General features: G+C 44.3%; 1 protein-coding gene across 1 annotated transcript in view; it reads right to left on the minus strand.

Annotated features, from left to right (window-relative positions):
- Positions 1-374: 374 nt before the first annotated feature.
- KPNA3 (karyopherin subunit alpha 3) overlaps positions 375-25,177 on the minus strand; it is a 65,669-nt gene continuing 40,866 nt past the window's right edge. Inside the window, exons 7-17 of the mRNA XM_054163125.1 lie at positions 22,715-22,800; positions 17,034-17,120; positions 16,472-16,641; positions 15,127-15,171; positions 12,196-12,327; positions 10,360-10,488; positions 6,799-6,903; positions 6,592-6,663; positions 6,313-6,475; positions 5,300-5,394; positions 375-1,433 (exon numbers count right to left, since the gene is read on the minus strand). Coding sequence (XP_054019100.1) covers positions 1,335-1,433; positions 5,300-5,394; positions 6,313-6,475; positions 6,592-6,663; positions 6,799-6,903; positions 10,360-10,488; positions 12,196-12,327; positions 15,127-15,171; positions 16,472-16,641; positions 17,034-17,120; positions 22,715-22,800 — 1,183 coding nt within the window. The 3' untranslated portion in view covers positions 375-1,334. The remainder of the gene's footprint in view (positions 1,434-5,299; positions 5,395-6,312; positions 6,476-6,591; positions 6,664-6,798; positions 6,904-10,359; positions 10,489-12,195; positions 12,328-15,126; positions 15,172-16,471; positions 16,642-17,033; positions 17,121-22,714; positions 22,801-25,177) is intronic.

The following is a 25,177-nucleotide window of genomic DNA, read 5'->3' on the forward strand; positions in this document are numbered from 1 at the left end:
TTGCAATTTTTTTTCACTCCTTTTTTTTTTGTGTGTGTGTGTGTGTTGTGTTTTTTTTTCCCTCAATCACTTGAATTAAGATTTGAGACTAATCTCTGAATTACTTCTCCCGATACTCCAAGAATTGAAGCTTTTATGACGCTCCCAAGTAGTTGCTGGTTTGTTGCCAACCACATCATAATAAGCACTGGTTACTAAGTAAAAAATAGTTTTAAGACTAAATTACAGTAAACATGAAAGCTCCACAGTTTAAACCCAATATAAATCAACCATATCCAATTATCAATTGAAAACAAAACAAAAAAAAATATATTGACTACTGAAAGTTGAAAGCAAGATTCTTTTGAACTAATACACCTTTTGTTTGGTTTGGGTTTTGGACAGAAATTTTTCTCCTTGTTTTGTTTTCTACAGTCTGGGACTCTTGCTTTCAGCTTAAACAGAAGTTCAAGTCCATAACAGGTTGTAGCTCAGGTAAAATACCATGCACAGCATTTGATTACTTCAAAAACAGCAGGAACACACAGGCTGAAGTGAGTGGTCAAAGAGGGCTCGCTGTTCTCAAAAAAAATTAGGTATAATGGCAAAAAAAGCTTTACCAGTCCAAATCTACAGTTCATTCTCCAACCCTGGTTTCTGAGGCAGTCAATGAACACACATCAATTACCCACAGCTGAAGTAGTTTCTCTCTTTGTTTCTCTGTTTGTTTGTTCTAAACTGAAGTGTTTAACCAGTTGCCAAGTGGTGTTGGTTTTGCTGTGTTTAAAGTAACTTTTCGTTTCAGTTTCACCAATGAAATGCATTTGGCTTGCGTTTTGTTTTTCCTTTTGTATCTATTCTTCCACGTGAAGTATTACGAAAATATGCTTGTGGAGGAGGAGGAGGAGGAGGAGGAGGAGGAGGAAGGCTCAGAGCAAACTGGGCCCCTGTAAAGTCTTCCAAAATGTAGGCATCATACCAAAGTGTCTTGATCCACAGCGCACCGTTTCCCAAAGAAGCTACGTTTCCATGGAAAGCCAATGTGCCACCACTATGGAATCTCTCTTAACAAAACTGCGGTTGTCAGCACGTGGCACCAGGAAAAAGGCAAAAAAAAGGTAGTTGGGACTGTTAAAAAGGGTTCTGAAAGAGTTGTTTAAGAGATCATGCATATGCATTTACAGTCCATGTGATAGTGACGTTTGGCAACTGCAAAGTGACCGATACATGGCTTGCTTTAGAAGCATCAAAACGAAGAGGCATTGTGTGTCTTGGAGCCTTTTGTTTCTTCTCTTGGTAGCCATCTGGTGGTGCTTCATCCTGGTGTGGGACAGAGAAGCTGCACTTTTTGGAACTTAAAAATTAAATTCTTTTGTTTGTAGGTTGGCTGTTGGGTCAAAGTTGTAAGTACCTCCTTGAGTGGCTTCAGGAATGAGACTGGGGTCTTCGTCGATCTGCAAGACACGAGAACAACACATCAGTGCTACGGTTTGAAGGGGGAGCTTCAGTCTAGATCCTGACTGCAAAGAGTAAAAGTAAAATAAACTGGATGCAACAGGAAAAATAATCATAGAATCAATAAGGTTGGAAAAGACCTCAGAGATCATCAAGTCCAACCTAGCACCCAACACCTCAGGACTAACTGAACCATGGCTTCAAGTGCCCTGTCCAATACCCTCTTGAACGCCTCCAGGGACAGTGACTCCACCACTCCCTGGGCAGCACATTCCAATGGCCAATCTCTCTTTCTATGAAGAACTTTCTCCTCACCTCCAGCCTAACCTTCCCCTGGCACAGCTTGAGACTGTGTCCTCTTGTTCTGGTGCTGGGTGTCTGGGAGAGGGGACCAATCCCCACCTGCCTACAACCTCCCTTCAGGGAGTTGGAGAGAGCAAGAAGGTCTCCCCTGAGCCTCCTCTTCTCCAGGCTAAGCAACCCCAGCTCCCTCAGCCTCTCCTCACAGGGCTGTGCTCCAAACCCCTCCCCAGCTTTGTTGCCTTTCTCTGGACACCTTCCAGCAACTCAACATCTTTCCTAAACTGAGGGGCCCAGAACTGGACACAGGACTCAAGGTGTGGCCTAAGCAGTGCTGAGTCCAGGGGCAGAATGACCTCCCTGCTCCTGCTGGCCACACTACTCTTGATCCAGGCCAGGATGCCATTGGCCTTCTTGGCCACCTGGGCACAACTGCTGGCTCATGTTCAAGTCCTGTCAACCAGTACCCCCAGGTCCCTTTCTGCCTGGCTGCTTTCCAGCAACTCTGACCCCAGCCTGTAGCACTGAATGGGGTTGTTGTGACCAAAGTGCAGCACCCAGCACTTGGACTTGTTGAATGCCATCATGTTGGACTCTGCCCATCTGACCAGCCTGTCAAGGTCCCTCTGCAGAGATCTTCTACCCTCTAACAGATCAATTCTTGCTCCCAGCTCGGTGTCATCTGCAAACTTACTAATGCTGGACTCAGATACCTGAGATCTGGCCTTGGAGCAGTGCAGATTTGACTTTGGGTGATATACCTAAAATTGCAGGGAGAGATTAAGGCCTTTGGTGACAGTAACAACCCACAGGAGGAAGAGTGGGGCATGTCATGCCCAAACAAACAGTGAATATAGTTTCAGAATGCTTTGCAAAATGTTTGTGAGTCTCACTTGTGCCTTCTGCAGGGGTGCTAAAAAATAATGCCACCTGAGTTCACATGAGAATAGAATAGAATAGAATAGAATAGAATAGGACCAGACCAGATGAGGTTGGAAGACACCTTCAAGATCATCGTGTCCAACCTATCATCCAACACCATCTCATCAACTAAACCATTGCACCAAGCACCCCATCCAGTCTCCTCTTAGACACCTCCAGGGATGGAGACTCCACCACCTCCCTGGGCAGCACATTCCAATGGCCAATCTCTCTTGCTGGGAAGAACTTCTTCCTAACATCCAGCCTAAACCTCCCCTGGCACAGCTTGAGACTGTGTCCTCTTGTTCTGGCGCTGGTTGCCTGGGAGAAGAGACCAACCCCCACCTGGCTACAACCTCTCTTAACCTCCCTTAACACAGACTAAAGTCAGGTAGCCATTAGTACTAGCTCTGAAATACATGCCCATGCACTTCACAGGGCTCAGCAAAGGAGCAGATGGGGTTAAGAAAGGAGGACTATCTAGCAGCCAGAACATCTCTTGAGAATACAGAAGATCCTGAAGTGACAGAAGGCAGGAATCCTCCTGGGCAGTCAATCTTAACACAGCCCAGCAGGCTAACATAAGCACTCTCTTGCATCCCCAGGGCAATTTGGGTTATTATTTTCACCCTGTTGTTTTCTTTTTTGTACCAGTCCTCAAAGAACAAAGGCTATTTTCCTACTTAGAGTTTCTGCCTGAAGATTGGTCTGGTTTATAACCTCTATGTCCCAATCATGGATTTTCTACAATTTTGTGTTGCAAAAGCCCCAGAAACCATGGGAACAGGATAAACAAAAACCTGGCTCCTGAGTAAAGGAGGTGAATTCAGCAAATGAGGTTATCTCTCTTAGTTTATGTAAAAAAGTAAAAGCAGAAAAAAGGAGAATTAACCTCAAAAAGGGAATTTTTTTCCACCCACACTGACTAGACTGTACAGACCTCTCAGGGGCACTGTGTAGGCTGTTAGACACTGATCACAGGATCATTACATGAATAGGGAACTGTTCACATTTCCTAACTTCTGGTGACTTTTCAACCACATAATGGGCCCATAAACTGCAATATTAATGAGTCCCAAAGCCAGAGCTGGTATCTGGAGAGTTAAATTTAAGAGAAGAATTGAAAACATTCCTGCTAGGATGCAGAGCTCCAAACACCTGGGGTGGCCTAGGAAATAAAACTATCATCCTCAAATTGGTTGTTGCAGTGCTTCTGAGGCACTCACAAGCAGCCAGTAGCAGAAAGAGTTAGAACTCAAAGGATGAAAATACCTAAGCAGGGTGCAAGAAAATATTGGTCTAGATCAAGCAGGTGCATGAAGTGTTAAATAGAATAGAATAGAATAGAATAGACCAGACCAGACCAGACCAGACCAGACCAGACCAGGTTGGAAAAGACCTTTGAGACCATCAAGTCCAACCTATTACCCAACACCATCTAATCAACTAAACCATGGCTTCAAGTGCCTCATCCAGGCTCTTCTTAAACACCTCCAGTGATGGTGACTCCACCACCTCCCTGGGCAGCACATCCCAATGGCCAATCTCTCTTCCTGGGAAGAACTTCTTCCTAACATCCAGCCTGAACCTCCCCTGGCACAGCTTGAGACTGTGTCCTCTTGTTCTGGTGCTGCTTGCCTGCGAGAAGAGACCAACCCCCACCTGGCTACAACCTCCCTTCAAGGAGTTGTAGAGAGCAAGAAGGTCATCCCTGAGCCTCCTTTTCTCCCGGCTAAGCAACCCCAGCTCCCTCAGCCTCTCCTCACAGGGCTGTGCTCCAAACCCCTCCCCAGCTTTGTTGCCCTTCTCTGGACACTTTCCAGCATCTCAAAATCTTTCCTAAACTGAGGGGCCCAGAACTGGACACAGGACTCAAGGTGTGGCCTAACCAGTGCTGAGTACAGGGGATGAATGACTTCCCTGCTCCTGCTGGCCACACTATTCCTGATCCAGGCCAGGATGCTATTTGCCTTCTTGGCCACCTGGCCACACTGCTGGCTCATGTTCAGCCTACTCTCAACCAGTACCCCCAGGTCCCTTTCTGCCTGGCTGCTCTCCAGCCACTCTGACCCCAGCCAGCAGCACTGCAGGGGGTTGTTGTGGCCAATGTGTAGAACCTGGCACTTAGATGCAGAAGCTCTTCAGTGCAGAATCCAGAGTGAGTAATGACAAGGCTGAAATGCAGTAATCTATCTGAAAGTAAGGTCACCACCCCCACTACAGACTGATGTATGAGAAAGTCAAAAGGAGAGTCAGAGAGCTGTTTAGATTCTAATCACAAGCAATTACACATCAATTTACATGTCAGTGTGATAAAATTAGGTCAGTGTCAATCAATTTATTAGACAGAACTGGAGCAGTCTTGATGTTGTTCAAGACAATTCCTGTCACTGAAAAACTCTTCAAAGACTTTCAATTTGAGGTCTGTGGTGCCAGGTTGGACTCGATGATCTTTGAGGTCTCTTCCAACCTTGGTGACACTGTGAGACTGTGAGTTATGGGAAGGGAAGCTGTGCTGACAAAAGGAGCAGGAAAGCTGACTTTCCAGACAATGCATGTTCATGACAAGTGGAAGTGAGGCACAGTGGGAACATCCTAAGCCAACAGCACAGTGCATGGAGTCCTCAAGCTTCAGCATACTCACATCATCTCCAGAGAAATACTGGTCTATGATTTCGAACGCTAGTTTATAAATGTCTTCGTTCTCATGCTGCTGCAAGGCTTCAATTTTCTCTAAGCCTGAATAAAGAGAAATGGAGAAGTTTTCTAAATCAAAGATGGAGTTACTGACTACTCAGAAATAAGAAACATACTGAAACATTACTGCTGAAACACACTAGAACAGATGGGGCTCAGTTTGCAAGTACCAGCTACGTGAGCTATCTTTCTCTCTGGAAAGAAAGAGAAGTTGGTGAATTTTTGCATGCCACAATATATCCCCTTTTAGGAACAGAACTTAATAAAACCTTCTCTCTTTTTAGGTAACATTCTCTGTACTTAATTTCTGTTTAAAGACTACTTCTGCCACAAAGCTTTTGCTTCATTGTTCCTTCTGTGCACCTCCCAAATGGACGTGGCTCCCTTTGTGTACTGGATACCAGACTAAACCAAGGCAATAGAGTCTCACATCAAGAGCAGCTTAAACCACTAGTCCCATTTGAAAACTGGACATGGAGTAATTAAAGGGAAAGACTACCAGTGTATTCAGCTCTTCAGCACCCTTTTGCTGCTATCTTACTTTAATACACTAATTAGCATGTGTAAAAACTTGGGATGGCACTATCTCAAAGGCTTCTCATCCTGCTTTGGTCTGTGATGCAATCATGATCATAGCTGCTCCCAAAGCAGGGAACTAAAGCAAGGAGTGTGTTGTTTCACCACAGAACAAAGTATAGGCAACAATCAAAGGAAAACACAATTCTCACTTCAACTGAAACAACCCTGAGCTGCAGAAAGCTCCTTCAATGAGTGCCTCCAACGTGACCATCTCTAAACCTCACCAAAGAGAAGTGTCACTTCTCTTGTGACCCAAGTCTCACTTGCTTATTCAAAGAACCCACTGTAAAAAAATGCTGTGGTAAATAGCAGCAGCAGCAAGGGGAAGCCAGAACAAGATCCAGCAAGCCACATTTCTTCAGAAGCCTCCTAAGTCCTTACCTCCACACTCTTCTATAATTTCAGCTATTGTGCTAGCCTCATCACCAGCCATTATCAGGATGTTCTTCAGGCCATCCAGGACCACCTGTACCACTTGAGAATCCTTTACTGAGAGCAGATTGCAGAATGGTGGGATTACATTTTGCTGGACAAGGTATTCAACCTAAACAATGAATGAAAAAAACCCATAAATAAGAAGGCTGCTTTCAGTGTTGTGCTTCTTGCAAACTGCTGCATGTGCAGTGTTTCAGGAAAGATGGCAAATCCCCCTGCACATACCTGATCTTTTCTCCCACTTATTGTCAAATTGCTAATTGCCCAAGCAGCTTCCTTTTGTGTTCCAAAGTCTCCCTGCAAAATGAAATTAACAGCTCATTAAAATCAGCATGGAAACATCTGTCAGGCTTCTTATTGAGAATCACAGGCTCCTCAGGCCAGGTTTATAAAAAGAGAATGACAAGCTGCATAGCTGATAGTTTGACTGACCTTAGCCAGCTGGTGTATGATCATAGGGATTAGCCCAGCATCTATTACAGCCTGAACTTGTTGCTGGTTTCCTGCTGTGATGTTGGAGAGGAACCAAACTGCTTCCTACAGTTGGACAAAACAAAACAAAAACCCAAAGCACTTTTAACAAATAACGAACAAATCACACAAGAAATGATCCCAAACCAACCAAGCTCAACAAAACCATCTCAAAACCTCAAACTGCACCATGACTTCAAAGAACCTCCAGGTTTCCTCCTCAACAGCACTGCCAGCACACAAACTTTGATTGCACTGTGAAAGCCAAACATGCAGGAGATCAAGGTAAAACTGATACCATGAACTAGCAGGGCCAGACTATGACTTACACATGGAGCCAGCACCACTGGCTTGCACCACACATCTCCTCTGGCTGGAGGCACACCCATGTTTTAAACTTTCAATGAGTTTGACAAGGAAAATAGGAAAACTGGTAAAAGCTCACAGAAACCAGGACTTAACATCCTACTATTGTAGCTTTCAGTGCTGTTACAAGGAAAACCAATCCAGTTCCTCTTTTCTTCCTGAAACATGAAGTGAAGCTTGCAAAGCTCCTTCAAGTATCAGACAGGACTCAGTCTTGAGCCATTACACAGCAGTTATCTCCTTTGGGTGGTGGTTCATCAACATAGCTAACACATATCTAAAGGCAGTTACAAAGTCCTGGTTACAAAGGTGCAGACTTGTCAGGTCAATATAGAACATCAGCAAACTTGCTGAGGGTGCACTCAATGCCACATCTTTGTGGGTGCCACAGACAGTGGCATTGAGTGCACCCTCAGCAGGTTTGCTGATGACACCAAGCTGTGTGGTGCAGCAGACAGCTGGAGGGAAGGGATCCATCCAGAGGGACCTGCACAGGCTGGAGAGGTGGGCACAAGCCAACCTCAGGAGGTTCAACAAGACCAAGGGCAGGGTCCTGCAGCTGGGCACAAACCCAGGCTGGGCAGTGAGCGGCTGGAAAGCAACCCTGAGGAGAGAGCCTTGGGGGTGCTGGGGGAGGAGAAGCTCACCAGGAGCTCTCAGTGTGCACTTGCAGCCCGGAAAGCCAACCAGATCCTGGGCTGCAGCAAGAGAAGTGTGGCCAGCAGGGCAAGGGAGGGGATTCTCCCCCTCTGCTCAGCTCTGCTGAGACCCCACCTGGAGTCCTGCCTCCAGTTCTGGAGCCCCTATTCCAAGAGGGATCTGGAGGTGCTGGAAGGGGTCCAGAGAAGGGCCACGAGGATGAGCAGAGGGCTGGAGCACCTCTCCTGTGAGGACAGACTGAAGGAGTTGGGGCTGTTCAGTCTGGAGAAGAGAAGGCTCCCAGGTGACCTCATTGTGGCCTTCCAGGAGCTGAAGGGGGCTACAAGAAGGCTGGGGAGGGACTGCTCAGGATCTCAGGGAGTGATAGGACTAGGGGGAATGGAATGAAGCTGGAGGTGGGGAGATTGAGGCTGGAGGTGAGGAGGAAGTTCTTCCCCAGGAGAGTGATGAAGCCCTGGAATGGGTTGTCCAGGGAGGTGGTTGGGGCCCCATCCCTGGAGGTGTTTAAGCCCAGGCTGGCTGAGGCTCTGGCCAGCCTGATCTAGTGTTCTAGCCATGGCAGGGGGGTTGGAACTAGCTGATCCTTGTGGTCCCTTCCAACCCTGACTGATACTATGATACTTTCTTAGAAAAGGCTTCAGCCTTAACTAAAAGACAAACACATGGCAAGAAGCCAGCTATGAATTTCTGCAGGGGACAAAACATGGATTCCATTTCTAAGGGGTGTGTATCTTGCTTTTGTTTGTCCCTCACAACATACCCTTAAAACTCAAAGCATTTCTAGACTCTTCTTACATAAAAATAATTCCTTTCTTGACATTCAGAAAGAGCTCTTCTTCATTCTTTTGTGAGAGCTGGAAGGTCAGACAAACACAAATCAGAGCAGTCTGAACTGCTGAAGAGAATTCCTTCGAGCTCTTGACAGCTAACAGGGCCTGAAGAGAGAGAGATTCCTCACCAGCAGATTTCCCCTCAATGGCACACTGAGTGAGGGAAGCACCTAACCTAAACAAAAGAGCCTCCTAATCAGCCAGCCCCATCTTTGCAGTGGAAGAGGGCACAGGGATTCAAAAACAGCAAATAATGTGATGTACAGCTCTAGAAAAGAGTGCACTGATCACTTTCACCAAACTCCCTCCACTCTGTCCAGTCCTTGCAGCAGGTGAAGTTACTTCTGCCAAAACTAAGGAGAAGAAATGCAGTGAGAGTTTTCAGGAAAGGACAGTGGTACTCCCTGCCTCCATGCAAGTGAAGATGGACAAGAGAAGAAATTCCACTATGAAAAATATGGAGTGAAAAAACTGGATCAGTCTTACTCAACTCGCTGGACTCAACCAAAAGTAACACTCTTAGAGTACTGTGTCCAGTTCTGCAGCCCTTATTACAGGAAGGATCTGGAGGTGCTGGAAGGTGTCCAGAGAAGGGCCAGGAGGATGGGCAGAGGGCTGGAGCTGCTCTGCTCTGAGGACAGACTGAAGGAGTTGGGGCTGTTCAGTCTGGAGAAGAGAAGGCTCCAAGGAGACCTAATTGTGGCCTTCCAGCATCTGAAGGGGGCTACAAGAAATCTGGGGAGGGACTTCTTAGGCTGTCAGCTAGTGATAGGACTAGGGGGAATGGAGCAAAATTAGAAATGGGTAGATTCAGATTGGATGTTAGGAAGGAGTTATTCCCCATGAGGGTGGTGAGACACTGGCACAGGTTGCCCAGGGAGGTGGTGTAAGCCTCATCCATGGAGGCTTTTAAGGCCAGGCTGGATGTGGCTCTGAGCAACCTGCTGTAGTGTGAAGTGTCCGTGCCCATGGCAGGGAGGCTGGAACTAGATGATCCTTGAGGTCCCTTCCAACCCTGACAATTCTATGATTCTAAAAGTGTAATGCAAGGTAACCAGTTACTCACAAGGTATGACAATCCACACTGCACAACAGCAGTAGTCCCAGAAAGCACCACGCAGCAACACCAACACATGGACCCTCACCACGGGTGTTTGACTTTAGCCCTAATTAAGCACCAGCTTCATGGAATCATAGAATCAATAAGGCTGGAAAAGACCTCAGACATCACCAAGTCCAACCTATCACCCAACACCTCAGGACTAACTAAACCATGGCTTCAAGTGCCACACCCAATCCCCTTTTTGAACACCTCCAGTGATGGTGACTCCACCACCTCCCTGGGCAGCACATCCCAATGGCCAATCTCTCTTGCTGGGAAGAACTTTCTCCTCACCTCCAGCCTAAACGTCCCCTGGCACAGCTTGGGACTGTGTCCTCTTGTTCTGGTGCTGGTTGCCTGGGAGAAGAGCCCAACCCCCACCTGGCTACAGCCTCCCTTCAGGTAAGTTGTAGAGAGCAAGGTCTCCCCTGACAAGCTGCACCTTTATCCAAAACTGCTCACAGCTTGGAAGTATCAGCTGCAAGAAATTCTGCTGCAATAGTTTATAGACTGTTTTACTTTTTAAACCAACCAAACAAAAAGTTAGGAAGAAACCAGTCCTACCTTGTTTATCTTCTCTTTTGGATGCGTCAGGAGATTTGGGAAATAAGACAAAACATCACAATTGAGAACAACTTGTGTCTGCTCATCAGTACCAGTTACTATGTTGCCTACTGCTCTCAGTGCTGCTGTCTGAACATCCAGAGTGGGAAGGAAAGAGAATTGCATGTTAAAGGCGTTGCTGGTGCTTGTGCTAAAACAAAGATCATTTAAAGACGTCTCTTCATCAAAAACACTGCAGAACACAATTCAGCACTTCAGCCTCTGAGCTACAGCCTAAAAATGGGGACTGCTTCATCCAAACAGTGCAGCATTTCACTGAACAGACACACTGAGGCTCTACTCAAACAGTGTAAAGATCAGAGCTTAAAAGAATATTAAAACAGTAGAAGAGTTGGTTGGTTTATACAGACTAAGCACACATTAACTGACTTGCATTTCCCTTTGTCTTTGAAATGAATCAAACAATCATAGAATCAATAAGGTTGGAAAAGACCTCAGAGATCATCAAGTCCAACCTGCCACCCAACACCTCATGACTAACTAAACCATGGCTTCAAGGGCCATGTCCAATCCTTTTACAAGCTCAGTTAACTTTTGTAGCTAGCTGGAAATTTACTTTACTAAGAGGACTCAGGAGCTGCAAATGTTTTAACATTCAACAGATCCCAAAATATTAATTGATTTCCCTAAGCTATTCGAAATTTACTAAGAGGACTCAGCAGCTGCAAATGTTTTAACATTCAACAGATCCTAAAATATGAATTGATTTCCCCAAGCTATTAGAAATCTACCTTATTAAAAGGACTCAGCAACTGCAAATGTTTTAACATTCAAGAGATCCCAAAATATTAATTGATTTCCCCAAGCTATTAGAAATTTACTAAGAGGAGTCAGCAGCTGCAAATATTAACATTCAAAAGATCCCAAAGTATTAACTGATTTCTCTAAGCTATTAGAAATCTACTTTACTAAAGGGATCAGCAACTGCAAATATTAACATGCAACAGATCCCAAAATATTAATTGATTTCCCTAAGCTATTAGAAATTTACTAAGAGGAGTCAGCAGCTGCAAATATTAACATTCAAAAGATCCCAAAGTATTAACTGATTTCTCTAAGCTATTAGAAATCTACTTTACTAAAGGGATCAGCAACTGCAAATGTTTTAACATGCAACAGATCCCAAAATATTAATTGATTTCCCTAAGCTATTAGAAATTTACTAAGAGGACTCAGCAGCTACAAATATTAACATTCAACAGATCCCAAAGTATTAATTGATTTCCCTAAGCTATTAGAAATCTACTTCACTAAAGGGATCAGCAGCTGCAAATGTTTTAACATTCAACAGATCCCAAAATATTAATTGATTTCCCTAAGCTATTAGAAATTTACTAAGAGGAGTCAGCAGTTGCAAATGTTGTAACATTCAAGAGAGCCCAAAATATTAACTGACTTCCCTAAGCTGTTCAGACAGGATATGCACAAGTCCATATGCAGCACAGGGTGCATGTAACTTGAATTGTGGAACGTGTGCAATCTGCTGTCATCACAGATTTTAGGACCACAAAAAGAAAGCAAACCTGGCAATCACGTAACAGAAGTTAAGGTTTAACCTGACACTTTAAACCACATTGGAAGAGTTTTGTCAGAGGCTTCTTCCTTTTTCATCGCTTTTCCCCCAGCCTGTGTAGGTAACACTTTGCATTCAGTCTTACCTACAACAAACGTAGCTATAAATGCTCATCTCACTACTCCACTAACAACCTCTCTAAGGCACATTGTTTTGAAAGTAGCTTACAATGGACTATTTAACAGCAACTGACCCAGACTTACTTGAACTTTAACCTCCTGATGACTCAGAAGGGGAACTAGAAAAGGTACAACTCCTGAATCAATCACCATTTGTATCTGTTCATTTCCACCATCTGTTAAGTAGGACAAAGCCCAAACAGTGTCCACAAGAATCTGTAAGTTAGAAAGGACATGATTTACACTTTGAACAGTGAAGTCTGTATCACAGAGGCTTTATTTAGTGATCAACATTCCACATGGGGGGTGGGGGGGAAGAGCATGCAGCTTAAGTTACAGACAAAAACCCAAACATGATCGTAACAAGACCTAGTGAGTCAAATGTTAGCCTATTTTGTATAGCTATGGAAACTGGGGCCACTTGCTCCACAGTAATACTTTCTAGGGCTACTCTCTCAAGTGTTCTTTTTAATTAAATAACACATTTTAGTGTATAAAGTGGCAGCATGGATCCCCTCACAAAGGTAAGCTGGATCTGCATCTCAAAGATAGACAACCAGCTCAGGCAAGTACTTGTGCTAGGAGCTTTTAGAACAAAGTGCCAACCCAGCCTCCTAGCACAGCTGTAGTTTGTTAGCTGTGCTACCTCTCCATTACAGAACACACAAGTTCCCTTGGTGTCTAATCTATCTACACCTTTCTGATCCACAGAGCAGTTCACAGGATATTAGGGGTTGGAAGGGGGTCTCTGGAGATCTTCAGGTCCAACCCCCCCTACCAGAGCAGGACCACAGAATCTAGCGCAGGTCACACAGGAACACAGCCAGACAGGGCTGGAAAGTCTCCAGAGAAGGAGACTCCACAACCTCTCTGGGCAGCCTGCTCCAGTTCTCTGTGACCCTTACAGTAAAGAAGCTGAGATGGAACTTCCTGTGCTCTAGTTTAGATCCATTGCCCCTTGTCCTATCACAGGGTGCAAGAGAGAAGAGGCTGTCTCCTCCTCTTTGACACCCAGCCCTCAGATACATTTATTAGATCCCCTCTCAGTCTTCTCTCCAGACCAAAGAGCCCCAGGTCTTTTGTTCTGAAGTGAGGCTGCAAACTGTTCTGGATGTTATGCCTTTTTTCTGCCTTCCTGTTAACACAGAAGTCCACAGAAAAGAAAAGGAGTTCTTACACCAACTAATGGACTAGCAATGATTGTAAGGTGGCAACTGTTGAAGCAAAGCAAAAACCCAGAGAAATCACTATCATGCAGAGCAATCTTAGTATCTTAAAGAAACAAAGACAAGTCACTGATGGCTTAAGGATAATTTGATAGCCCTCAAAAAAAATAGAAAGGGATAAAGGTTACAGCCACTGAAAGGCAGAATCTGAAGCAGAAACAAAGCCAGAAGAAACAGGGATATCACATCACACAGACGATGTTAGGATCTGTGGGAAGAGAAATCTGGACCCCACTGAGGGCATCACCTGTTGATGTACTCAGATCTACTCTACTTTTAAAACAGATACTTAAACTTTCCAGGCATTAAGACAGCTAAATACTACACTACTGAAATGCAGGAAGAACTTCAAAGTCCTGACCCGCAGGCTGCTTACACTCAGCTCCAGGGACCAGACAACACAGACCTAACACTTTCTTGACGCAGCCTGCTGCTGCCCTCACCTGCCAATGCCACAGGACAGCAGAATGTGCTGCAGTGGAGCCAGTATTGCAGCAGAAGCAGTGAGAGATGGTGCCTCACCAGTTCGCTGCCCCACAGCCCTGGTGGTGACAAGAGCAGCAGCCGCCAGAAGCGCTCACAGGACTGTTGTCTGACCTACCTGCATCACTGACTCATCTCCAAAGATAGGTTTGCTGCTCCAGTACAGAGAGGCTGGGACCAGACTGGTACCTCCAAACTAGCACCTGACTCTCAGGATCAAAAAGGCGGGCACCCTAATTGAGATCAGTCAAAACCTGGCATCACATCGTCTCGTGTCTGCTTCAAGAAGCTCTCACACAACCATTGCTGCTCAAAGCTTTCAAATTTGACAAGGAAAAAAAAGAAGAAAAAGGAAAAAGCCTACAGGCTAGAAGTATGTTTGATTTTACTATCAATTTCCCTTCCCAGGGTCGTCCAGATTACAAACTGGGAAGTCAGCAGGTGCTGTCTTTTGCTCACGTTACCCTGTCAAAATCCCACATGAAACTGTTAGCAAATAGTTTGTGAAGCCAAGCCCACCTATCATTAATGAAGCAGCAGAAACACCACTACCACAATGTCAAAGACAGCTCCACAGATCTTATGCTCTATCCCCAGAACCACCACAAGGGTTCAGTTGCTGCATCCCTAAAGTGAAGGATCACTACATGGAGCAAGAGTCAAAGACACCACAGCCCCGACAGGAAAACAGCTCACTATCCCTTAGTAAAAAGACCTTTGTTCCTAAGCTCCCAGTATAAGACTTCTGGAGGTTCACTCCACCCCTCTAGGATTTGACTCAGAAAATGGATCAGGAATGTGGGAAGCAGGGAAGGTTTAGTATTAAAAACCTGAATAAAAGTTGTCCAAGGTGCCACAAAAGAGAAGTTTATTGCGGTTCAAGTGAATTTTCCTGTGTGATTGGCTTAAACAGCTTGCAAATTCAGGCACTGAAGTTCTGAAAGTCAGGTTTACTCATACACACACAGTATTTGATTGCACTGATAGCTAGAATTATGGAAAGATTTTTAGGCACATGTTCTATATCATCCATACAAAACTATCATTGGGGCCAGAAGTGAAGTTGATGCTAAAGCTGGCACTTCCAGTGCTCAATTCTACAATGCAAAGAGTAAAAACAACTACTTTCTAGGACAGGTATTTCTGCAATGCTATTTGCACTTTAATACTCTGGATGACTATAGTTAAGATTAGTCTTTGTATTTAATGGCACATTTACTACTTAATTACACATGAATTAACACACAAAACCAAGTTTGCCACTGAAACACAATCCCAAATATCTGAATCTGTAGAAATTACTTACATTGATATCTGTATGGTAAATGAGAACACACAATGCTGGCAAAATCTGAAAAGAAGTTCAGTAGTCATTACAATACAATCAAACTGGCTGTACAAGCACAAAGCCAAGTACTGCAGTCTCAAGCCAAGCAACCTGCATTTACACTTGTACACATTTCCCAGTCACTGAGGTCATTCCCTCAAAGGATGTGTAAAAGGAGAGGGAAAAATACCCCATATTTAAAATTGGTAATACAAGATGCTACCTTGAAAAGACACAGATGCACTTCAAAAGACACAGAAAGCAGACTGCAGTTTGAGGGCAACCAAGCCAACAGAGATAAAACAACCTTTGCTGGTTTGAAAGCCCTCTTACCACACAATGCAATTAAAACCATTAGCCCAGTATCCACATGTAAAACCCTCTGGAAGCAGCATTTCATTTTTGTACTCAGATATTGAGAAAGTGCAAAAGTGAGCCATGGTAAGACAGCTTAGAAAAGAATTCACCAGGTTGGAAAAGACCTTTGAGATCATCAAGTCCAACCTATCACCCAGCACCATCTGATCAACCAAACCATGGCACCACAGCTTTGGGGCCTTTTTTTTGCTTGGTAAAATATTGCTTGCAAAAGTTGCTCCCTTCTCTGCTTAATTTTTAACATGTTGTTAAAGTTTGCTTGCTAACAATATTATACTTCACATGGATTTGGAATTGATCTCAAAGAACTTCATGTACATTACAACCTCACTAGCTGCACCTGCTCTTAAAGCACATTTGCTCTGTTCACCAATTTAAAAGGATTTTCAGGTGCTTCCCCTCTCAAGCAGGGCCTTGATGTTGACTACTAGTTCACACATTCAGCTAGTCAACACAGAAACTGCACTACATTTAGAACAGAACAGAATTAACCAGGTTGGAAAAGACCTTTGAGATCATCAAGTCCAACCTATCATTTACTTACATTTCCTCTTACTGAAAATAATTACACCTGAATACTTCCACACACAGAATCACATTTGTACCCCTTTGATAACAACATGAAAGGCTGAGTATGTTAACACTTCCAGTGCTTTTAGTTTTTTTGCTGTGTCCCTTTTTAATGTGACTTAGTCAGTTTCAGATGTGACAAATGTTATTGAAGCCTTCTTGAGAAGGCTGGTCAAATCACTTCAAATTACTTCTTGAGAAGGCTGGTCAAATCACTTCACTTCACTGGTCATATTACTTCACTTACCAACTGGTAAACAGCACAAGACTGTGACAAAACACATGCACAAATTCATAGCATGACACTGTAAAAACATTTGGCCTCTAGCCCAGAGAATAAAAAAGCAAAGGATCTCTCTTGTAATTCTTTATTTACCTCCTGAACTGTCTCCATAGGCGGTGGGGGGTCCTTATTCCTGCAGAGATTTACAATGACCCATGTGACGTTCCGAAGGAAGGTGATGGGAATGGAGGGATTGATGAAGGACAGAAGAGGTTTGACAACTCCCAGTGATATGACATAATCTCTACACTGAGGACCATCACCTACAGAAATGAAAATTGTTGCAAAAGAAATCACATTAAGAATGAAAGAATCTTGGAATGTATGCCATGGCATGTCGGGATACTGAACCTCTATGTTTCCTCACCAACAGTCTACTGCTAAAAGGTCGTGCTCAATTCAATATACATACAGACAGATATGTATATTTTACAGGACACAACACTAAGTGTTAATTAACTGTCAATAGTTTGTGTAGCAAGTGACACTACCCTTCAGAAAAAAAGAGGATGTAATTTTGGCCACGTGAGAAATCATGTTAAGGCTCAGAACTCAGAGGAAACATAGTCTCGTATGATAATGCCAATGTGCAAGAAGGCAAATTCTAAAGCAAAATGCTCCCTGCATTCAAAGCATTGCAACAACAAAGAGTTACCTATAATATTTCCGAGAGCCCACACAGCTTGCTCACAAACATTCTGGTGTGGTGAATGAAGTAGTCTCAAGAAGAGAGGTACTGCATCTGCAGAACACAGAGATTAGACTTGTTTTGACTGGAACATAGCATGTGTACAATATTCTCATTAATACAAAAGCCATACAATCATAGAATCATAGAATCAATAAGGTAGGAAAAGACCTCAGAAATCATCAAGTCCAACCTGTCACCCAACACCTCATGACTACCTAAACCACGCCTTACGTGTTTCTGTCATGAAGAGTTAAATACTTCCATTCATATCTAGAGAGGGGAAGAAAACTTGAGAACAAGCAACAATTAAACCACCCTGCTCCTCACATTTAAACATTTCCCCATGTCTCTAAAAGAGAGATAGAAGAGCCTCAAGTAGGTAGGTGCAAGGTTTCATGCCCTAGCAGTTCAGGTTTTCCAGTCATCCGTGAAACATACCTAGCAGAATGGCATGACTACTCCTGCAAACGTGCTTCAACTCTCAACTTTGAGACACCAGCTCCCTCCCAGGAGGTGCCTATAGTTAGTTTCCATATGCAGTGAAGATTTACATCCATCTGCCAGTCCTAAGACATGTTTTCATTTGCTCTTATATAAGGCAGGCAATGTACCAGATTAAGGAAGTGGTACTGATTTTAGGTATCTGTCTCTGCTGAATTAAGTACATTTAATGGAGCCAAGAAACCATCTCTCTACTATTCCCATGCACTACTTCCCTTCAGACAGTCCATACACTTTGAAAGACAGTAATTCTTGAGGCAATTTTTCAAAATCCAAATAGAGTAGAAATAGGAATAGGAATAGACTAGGAATAGAAGTGGAATTAGAAATGGAATAAGAAATAAGAGAAGGGCAAAGAGAGAGAGAAGGGCAAAGAGAGAGAGAAGGGCAAAGAGAGAGAGAAGGGCAAAGAGAGAGAGAAGGGCAAAGAGAGAGAGAAGGGCAAAGAGAGAGAGAAGGGCAAAGAGAGAGAGAAGGGCAAAGAGAGAGAGAAGGGCAAAGAGAGAGAGAAGGGCAAAGAGAGAGAGAAGGGCAAAGAGAGAGAGAAGGGCAAAGAGAGAGAGAAGGGCAAAGAGAGAGAGAAGGGCAAAGAGAGAGAGAAGGGCAAAGAGAGAGAGAAGGGCAAAGAGAGAGAGAAGGGCAAAGAGAGAGAGAAGGGCAAAGAGAGAGAGAAGGGCAAAGAGAGAGAGAAGGGCAAAGAGAGAGAGAAGGGCAAAGAGAGAGAGAAGGGCAAAGAGAGAGAGAAGGGCAAAGAGAGAGAGAAGGGCAAAGAGAGAGAGAAGGGCAAAGAGAGAGAGAAGGGCAAAGAGAGAGAGAAGGGCAAAGAGAGAGAGAAGGGCAAAGAGAGAGAGAAGGGCAAAGAGAGAGAGAAGGGCAAAGAGAGAGAGAAGGGCAAAGAGAGAGAGAAGGGCAAAGAGAGAGAGAAGGGCAAAGAGAGAGAGAAGGGCAAAGAGAGAGAGAAGGGCAAAGAGAGAGAGAAGGGCAAAGAGAGAGAGAAGGGCAAAGAGAGAGAGAAGGGCAAAGAGAGAGAGAAGGGCAAAGAGAGAGAGAAGGGCAAAGAGAGAGAGAAGGGCAAAGAGAGAGAGAAGGGCAAAGAGAGAGAGAAGGGCAGAGAACAGAATTAACCAGGTTGGAAAATAATTTCAAGATCATCAAGTCCAACTTATCACCCAACACCATCTGATCAACTAAACCATGGCACCAAGTGCCTCATCCAGGCTCTTCCTAAACACCCCCAGTGATGGTGACTCCACCACCTCCCTGGGCAGCACATTCCAATGGCCAATCTCTCTTGCTGGGAAGAACTTCTTCCTAACATCCAGCCTAAACCTCCCCTGGTGCAGCTTGAGACTGTGTCCTCTTGCTCTGTTTCCTGGAAAACGCCCAACTATGAAGAATAAAGACAACCTAAAATTCCTCCCCTGCCCTAGATGAGTAATTCAGCAATTGCCTGTAACTGACAAGTTAGGAGGGCCAACAACACACTGTTTAAGAACACTCTCTCTAGTTCTTGTAACAATCATCCCACTTCCATTAGCTCAAGTGGAATATTCTGGCTTCCTTCTCAGTGATTGCTGAGATTATACTTCAGCCATGTGCCTGTTCAACGGATTTCAGAGAGAAGGGTCAAGTGTGTAGCTTATATTAGGCAGCAATCCTGCTATGCTTTGAAAAGCAGGAGAGAAATAATTTCCTATCAGCACTCAGGCAGCAAGATGGTCTGAGAAAACATGAGTTGCAAGTTACCTGATCTACTGCTCTCAAAAATTAATTACCTCTGCTACAGACTGGCTCCTGCCAAGGTCTATTCTGTGCATACTTTGCCTCTGTTGCTGGGCCTTCCAACTGCCACCTGTCCCTCCTCATTGCAGGAGGCCCTCTTTTGTATTTAAGCTGCACCAGCCTCCTCTACAGCTGCAAGGGTCTATCACTTTGTTTCTCCAAACCACCCCTTTACCTAAAGGGAGTACAGCTAGGAGGTTGTTTTCCCTTAGCCATTGCCTAGCCAAAGCCTTTTAGACTGAACTTCTGCCATTTCCCCTTTAGGAGTAAACAAAAATGGTTGTTTCGATTCTTTAAAGTGTTTTTGTCACATTTTCTTCATTTCAAGCATGAGCTAAGCTGATTTTGGGAGACATAACCCAGCCTGAACTTCCAGCAATTGTTAAGGTAATAGCAATGCTTTTGGCCATGCTGTATGTATCTTCATTCTAGTTCTGCTTTTTACTTCAGATTTTCCCCAGATTCTCCTTTTTCTTGCAAGGTTAATACTACAAACAGCCTTGTCATTAGATACACTCCTGCAAATATGATCATGTTGTGGGACTTGAAAAGAAAACAGTGAGCAACCAATGAAGAATCTGGGAAAGACAACAATCCTGGGAACAGATTTATGAAGATATTTAGACACCAGAAAACCAGAGGCACCCAAGTCACATCAGGAGGCTTTCTTTTTTGGGAGGTTTTGGGAGCTTTTGAAAAGGTTTTGGATTTTTATCCAAAGCTCATTTTGATAAGCATTCTTATTCCATTGTTCCAATCTCTCATCTGGCTGTGAGATTCTGCAGAGATAATGTACTAGCTATTAAATGTAGAAAGCAGCATTTTGATTTGAAAGACAGGTTCATACACTTAACAAAACCCAGGAACTAGCTAAGTCACTGTTTTCTCTCATAAAAACACTAAGCCAAGACATTTCTTATATATTTGCTTATCTGTATTCTCTTGTTTAATGACAAAATGTCATATTTAGCATAAAGGTCATTGTTTCAAGTGTGCTGACACATAGAAACTATATATATAATCCTGAAAATCTGAATAGACTAGAGTAAGGGTAAGGAGTAAGGGTAAGGAGTAAGGGTAAGGAGTAAGGGTAAGGAGTAAGGGTAAGGAGTAAGGGTAAGGAGTAAGGGTAAGGAGTAAGGGTAAGGAGTAAGGGTAAGGAGTAAGGGTAAGGAGTAAGGGTAAGGAGTAAGGGTAAGGAGTAAGGGTAAGGAGTAAGGGTAAGGAGTAAGGGTAAGGAGTAAGGGTAAGGAGTAAGGGTAAGGAGTAAGGGTAAGGAGTAAGGGTAAGGAGTAAGGGTAAGGAGTAAGGGTAAGGAGTAAGGGTAAGGAGTAAGGGTAAGGAGTAAGGGTAAGGAGTAAGGGTAAGGAGTAAGGGTAAGGAGTAAGGGTAAGGAGTAAGGGTAAGGAGTAAGGGTAAGGAGTAAGGGTAAGGAGTAAGGGTAAGGAGTAAGGGTAAGGAGTAAGGGTAAGGAGTAAGGGTAAGGAGTAAGGGTAAGGAGTAAGGGTAAGGAGTAAGGGTAAGGAGTAAGGGTAAGGAGTAAGGGTAAGGAGTAAGGGTAAGGAGTAAGGGTAAGGAGTAAGGGTAAGGAGTAAGGGTAAGGAGTAAGGGTAAGGAGTAAGGGTAAGGAGTAAGGGTAAGGAGTGAATAGAATAGAATAGAATAGAATAGAATAGAATAGAATAGAATAGAATAGAATAGAATAGAATAGAATAGAATAGAATAGAATAGAATAGAATAGAATAGAATAGAATAGAATAGAATAGAATAGAATAGAATAGAATAGAATAGAATAGAATGGAAAAGACCTTCAAGATCATAGAGTCCAACCTATCACCTAACACCATCTAATCAACTAAACCATGGCACCAAGCACCCCATCCAGTCTCCTCTTACACACCTTCAGGGATACTGACCCCACCACCTCCCTGGGCAGCCCATTCCAATGGCCAATAACTCTTCCTGTGAAGAGCTTCTTTCTAAGATCAAGCCCAAACTTCCCTTGGCACAGCTTGAGACTGTGTCCTCTTGTTCTGGTGATGGTTGCCCAGAAGAAGAGACCAACCCCCACCTGGCTACAATCTCCCTTCAGGCAGCTGTAGACAGCAATAAGGTATGTCATTTCCCTTCAATTAGTTTCAGTGTTTACTTCCTGTCTCTTTATAATGGAGGTCTTACTGGTTGGTTAAGCAAGACATAAAGGCAGCACAAACTCAGTGTATACAGGAGATAACCACCATATGGTCAAGGAATGGACAGTAATTTTCTTGACTATATTTAAATAGGCAACCTCACAGAACTCTGTCTGTTTGACAGTTTTAGTAAGATTTATGAGCATACCTTTGAGGTAGAAAGCATTAGTCCCTAACAAAAGTTTTGGCCACCAGAGAATTAGCAGTACACTCCTTCAAGAAAGCACTAACTTTTTGTCATACTTAAGGCATCTCTCATTCTCTACCTTCTTTATTGGAAAATCAAGTCTGGGATCCTTAATATGAATAGAAAAGAATAGACCAGACCAGGTTGGAAGAGACCTTCAAGATCATCGCGGCCAACCCATCAACCAATCCAACACCACCTAAACAACTAACCCATGGCACCAAGCACCCTATCAAGTCTCCTCCTGAACACCTCCAGTGATGGTGACTCCACCACCTCCCCAGGCAGCCCATTCCAATGTGCAATCACTCTCTCTGTGTGGAACTTCTTCCTGACATCCAACCTAAACCTACCCTGGCACAGCTTGAGACTGTGTCCTCTTGTTCTGGTGCTGGCTGCCTGGGAGAAGAGACCAACCTCTGCCTGTCTACAACCTCCCTTCAGGGAGTTGTAGAGAGCAGTAAGGTCATCCCTGAGTCTCCCCCTCTCCAGGCTAAGCAACCCCAGCTCCCTCAGCCTCTCCTCACAGGGCTGTGTTCCAAGCCCCTCACCAACTTTGTTGCCTTTCTCAGGACTCGTTCCAGCAAGTCAACCTCCTTCCTAAACTGAGGGGCCCAGAACTGGACACAGGACTCAAGGTGTGGCCTAAGCAGTGCTGAGTCCAGGGGCAGAATGACCTCCCTGCTCCTGCTGGCCACACTGTTCCTGATGCAGGCCAGGATGCCCTTGGCCCTCCTGGCCACCTGGGCACACTGCAGGCTCATGTTCAGCCTACCATCAACGAGCACCCCCAGGTCCCAATTGCCAATGGCAAGCAGATTGATGCTGAAGAGCAACTGTAGACACTTTTGCAAGCAGAGGAGAGACATGCATTTACTATTTGAATGATTTTGCTAACAAATACCACTCGTTACCCAAATACTCCCCTTTCCTTTTTGCCCCCAACAGCCACCACCCTGCAAAAGGCAAACTCCAATACTTACTAGACTGTACAACAGCTTGAGTCTGTGCAGAAGTGCCTGATGCTATGTTAGTCAATGCCCATGCAGCTTCAAATTGTAATGAAGGACTGGAATGAAATAATTTCACAGTAGTAAGTTGAAAGATGATCTGCACATCACTTCATGGCTCATTTCAGTATTACCAGCTGTACCCACTGTGAGACACTTTATGCAGTGCCACTGGCCTAGAAGCTTCTAAAAATACAACCTATAAGCCTGGACTTTTCAGAGGCAAAGCTGTAAGGAAAAGAAGTAAGAGTTGACATTCTATGACTTTTTGAAATCCATCCATCATTCTGGCTTAGCAATTAACAATAACAATAGTAATAATAATAAATAGAAGCAGTACTACTTGTTGAAGCACAAACCAACCAATGAAGCTGACCATGACCAGTGGCCTCCTATATGAAAGATTTTATCATCACAACATTTAATTATGCTTCTCTACTTCTCTAAAGGCTAACAGAGACTTCTTCACATCTCACTGATCCAACACCTCAGAGATCATCAAGTCCAACCTGTCACCCAAGACCTCTGACTACTAAACCATGGCACCAAGTGCCACATCCAATCTCTTCTTAAACACCTCCAGGGATTGTGACTCCACCACCTCCCTGGGCAGCACATCCCAATGGCAAATTAATCTTTCTGGGAAGAATTTCTTCCTAACATCCAGCCTAAACCTCCCCTGGTGCATCTTGAGACTGTGTCCTCTTGTTCTGGTGCTGGTTGCCTGGGAGGAGAGACCAACCCCCACCTGCCTACAACCTCCCTTCAGGTAGCTGTAGACAGCAATAAGGCCTCCCCTGAGCCTCCTCTTCTCCAGTTGGCCCTTCTAACATTACATCCCAGATGAAGTGTAACCTGGTACACTGAGATAAAGACATTTTTCTGCTCCAAAGGCAGGGAATAGATCTAGCATGAGGATCAAGAAACCATCATACCTGTATTAAAACTGACATTAAATGCAGGTAACATTAGCTACAAATGTTATGAAAGCCAGGGGAGCTTCTCTTCCAAGACCTCTGCCAACTCTGCTCTATGCCAACAGCAGTTTAGGAGAACAGCTTGTATGAAAACTTGTTCACACAAGTGCTAAAGGTTAGGAGTTCATCATCATAGTATCAGTCAGGGTTGGAAGGGACCACAAGGATCAGCTAGTTCCAACCCCCCTGCCATGGGCAGGGACACCCCACACTAGATCAGGCTGGCCAGAGCCTCAGCCAGCCTGGGCTTAAACACCTCCAGGGACAGGGCCTCAACCACCTCCCTGGACAACCCATTCCAGGGCTTCACCACTCTCCTGGGGAAGAACTTCCTCCTCACCTCCAGCCTGAATCTCCCCACCTCCAGCTTCATTCCATCCCCCCTAGTCCTATCACTCCCTGAGATCCTGAGAAGTCCCTCCCCAGCCTTCTTGTAGCCCCCTTCAGCTACTGGAAGGCCACAATGAGGTCACCTCAGAGTTCTAGAAGTTCTATGCAGCATATGGTGGTCAGAATAACAGCAAGGTGTCCAGTTTGGGAGGAGCAGAGAACATTTACTATTAGGTGATTATTTTTTGACTTCCATGCTTTTGGGGTCTTCATTGGTTATGTTTTACACACAGTTATTGCATCTGCTTCCTTTAAGCTCTTTTTTGCCATTAGCTCCCAAAGAATTTGAAGGTTGTAGTGGGGATAGGATTGGACAAGAATTAGATAGGAGGGCTCAAGATATGTAAATGAGGGTTGTGAAAACAAAGAGCATTTGAAAGCAGCTAGCTTGTGACCATTTGAGGCTGTGCCTTTAAGAAACAGACAGTACTGGGACACTCTGGCTGAATGTTTCCGGTACTAGAACAAAAACACTCTGAGATTCTAAGCGAATTTCATTGGTGGATGGACAAAATGCAACTTGAAATTGTAGGGCAGTTGGAATTTTTCTCCTCAGTTTGGGAGTTTGGGTTTCAGCCTGTTCTGCCGTGCCAGCCTGAACTGCTGCTCTCCCTGCCTGCTTTCTCTGTGAACTAGCTGGAGCTGACCTTGAGATGAGCAAACACTAATCCTGCATGAGCTTTTTGAAGCTTAACAACAACTCTTTCCCTTAATAACTTGCCTTTCTTTCTCTCTAACCCCTTTTTGGGAAAAAAAGGGAGGTAGGGGGGGAGAGAGGAGGTTCCAGGGAGGGGATCCCTCCTGGGGGAGGGATTTTTGTTGTGTTATTTCTCTTTGCTGTATATTTCTGTGTATATATTGTAAATACCTGTATATATTGTGTGATATATACCCTGCTTTCCATATATGCTTGTAAATATAGTCTGCTTTCTCCAACTGAGTTTAGCCATGGTTACTTACTCTGTGGGGGAGGGAGAGCTAGGCCCTCTCTCAACCTACCACAAGCTATAATTACAACCACCCCATGCAGAGCTACAGGCTGGGGTCAGGGTGGCTGGAGAGCAGCCAG

Source organism: Dryobates pubescens, chromosome 7 (assembly GCF_014839835.1).
Source record: "Dryobates pubescens isolate bDryPub1 chromosome 7, bDryPub1.pri, whole genome shotgun sequence".
Classification (NCBI taxonomy): Eukaryota; Metazoa; Chordata; class Aves; order Piciformes; family Picidae; genus Dryobates; species Dryobates pubescens.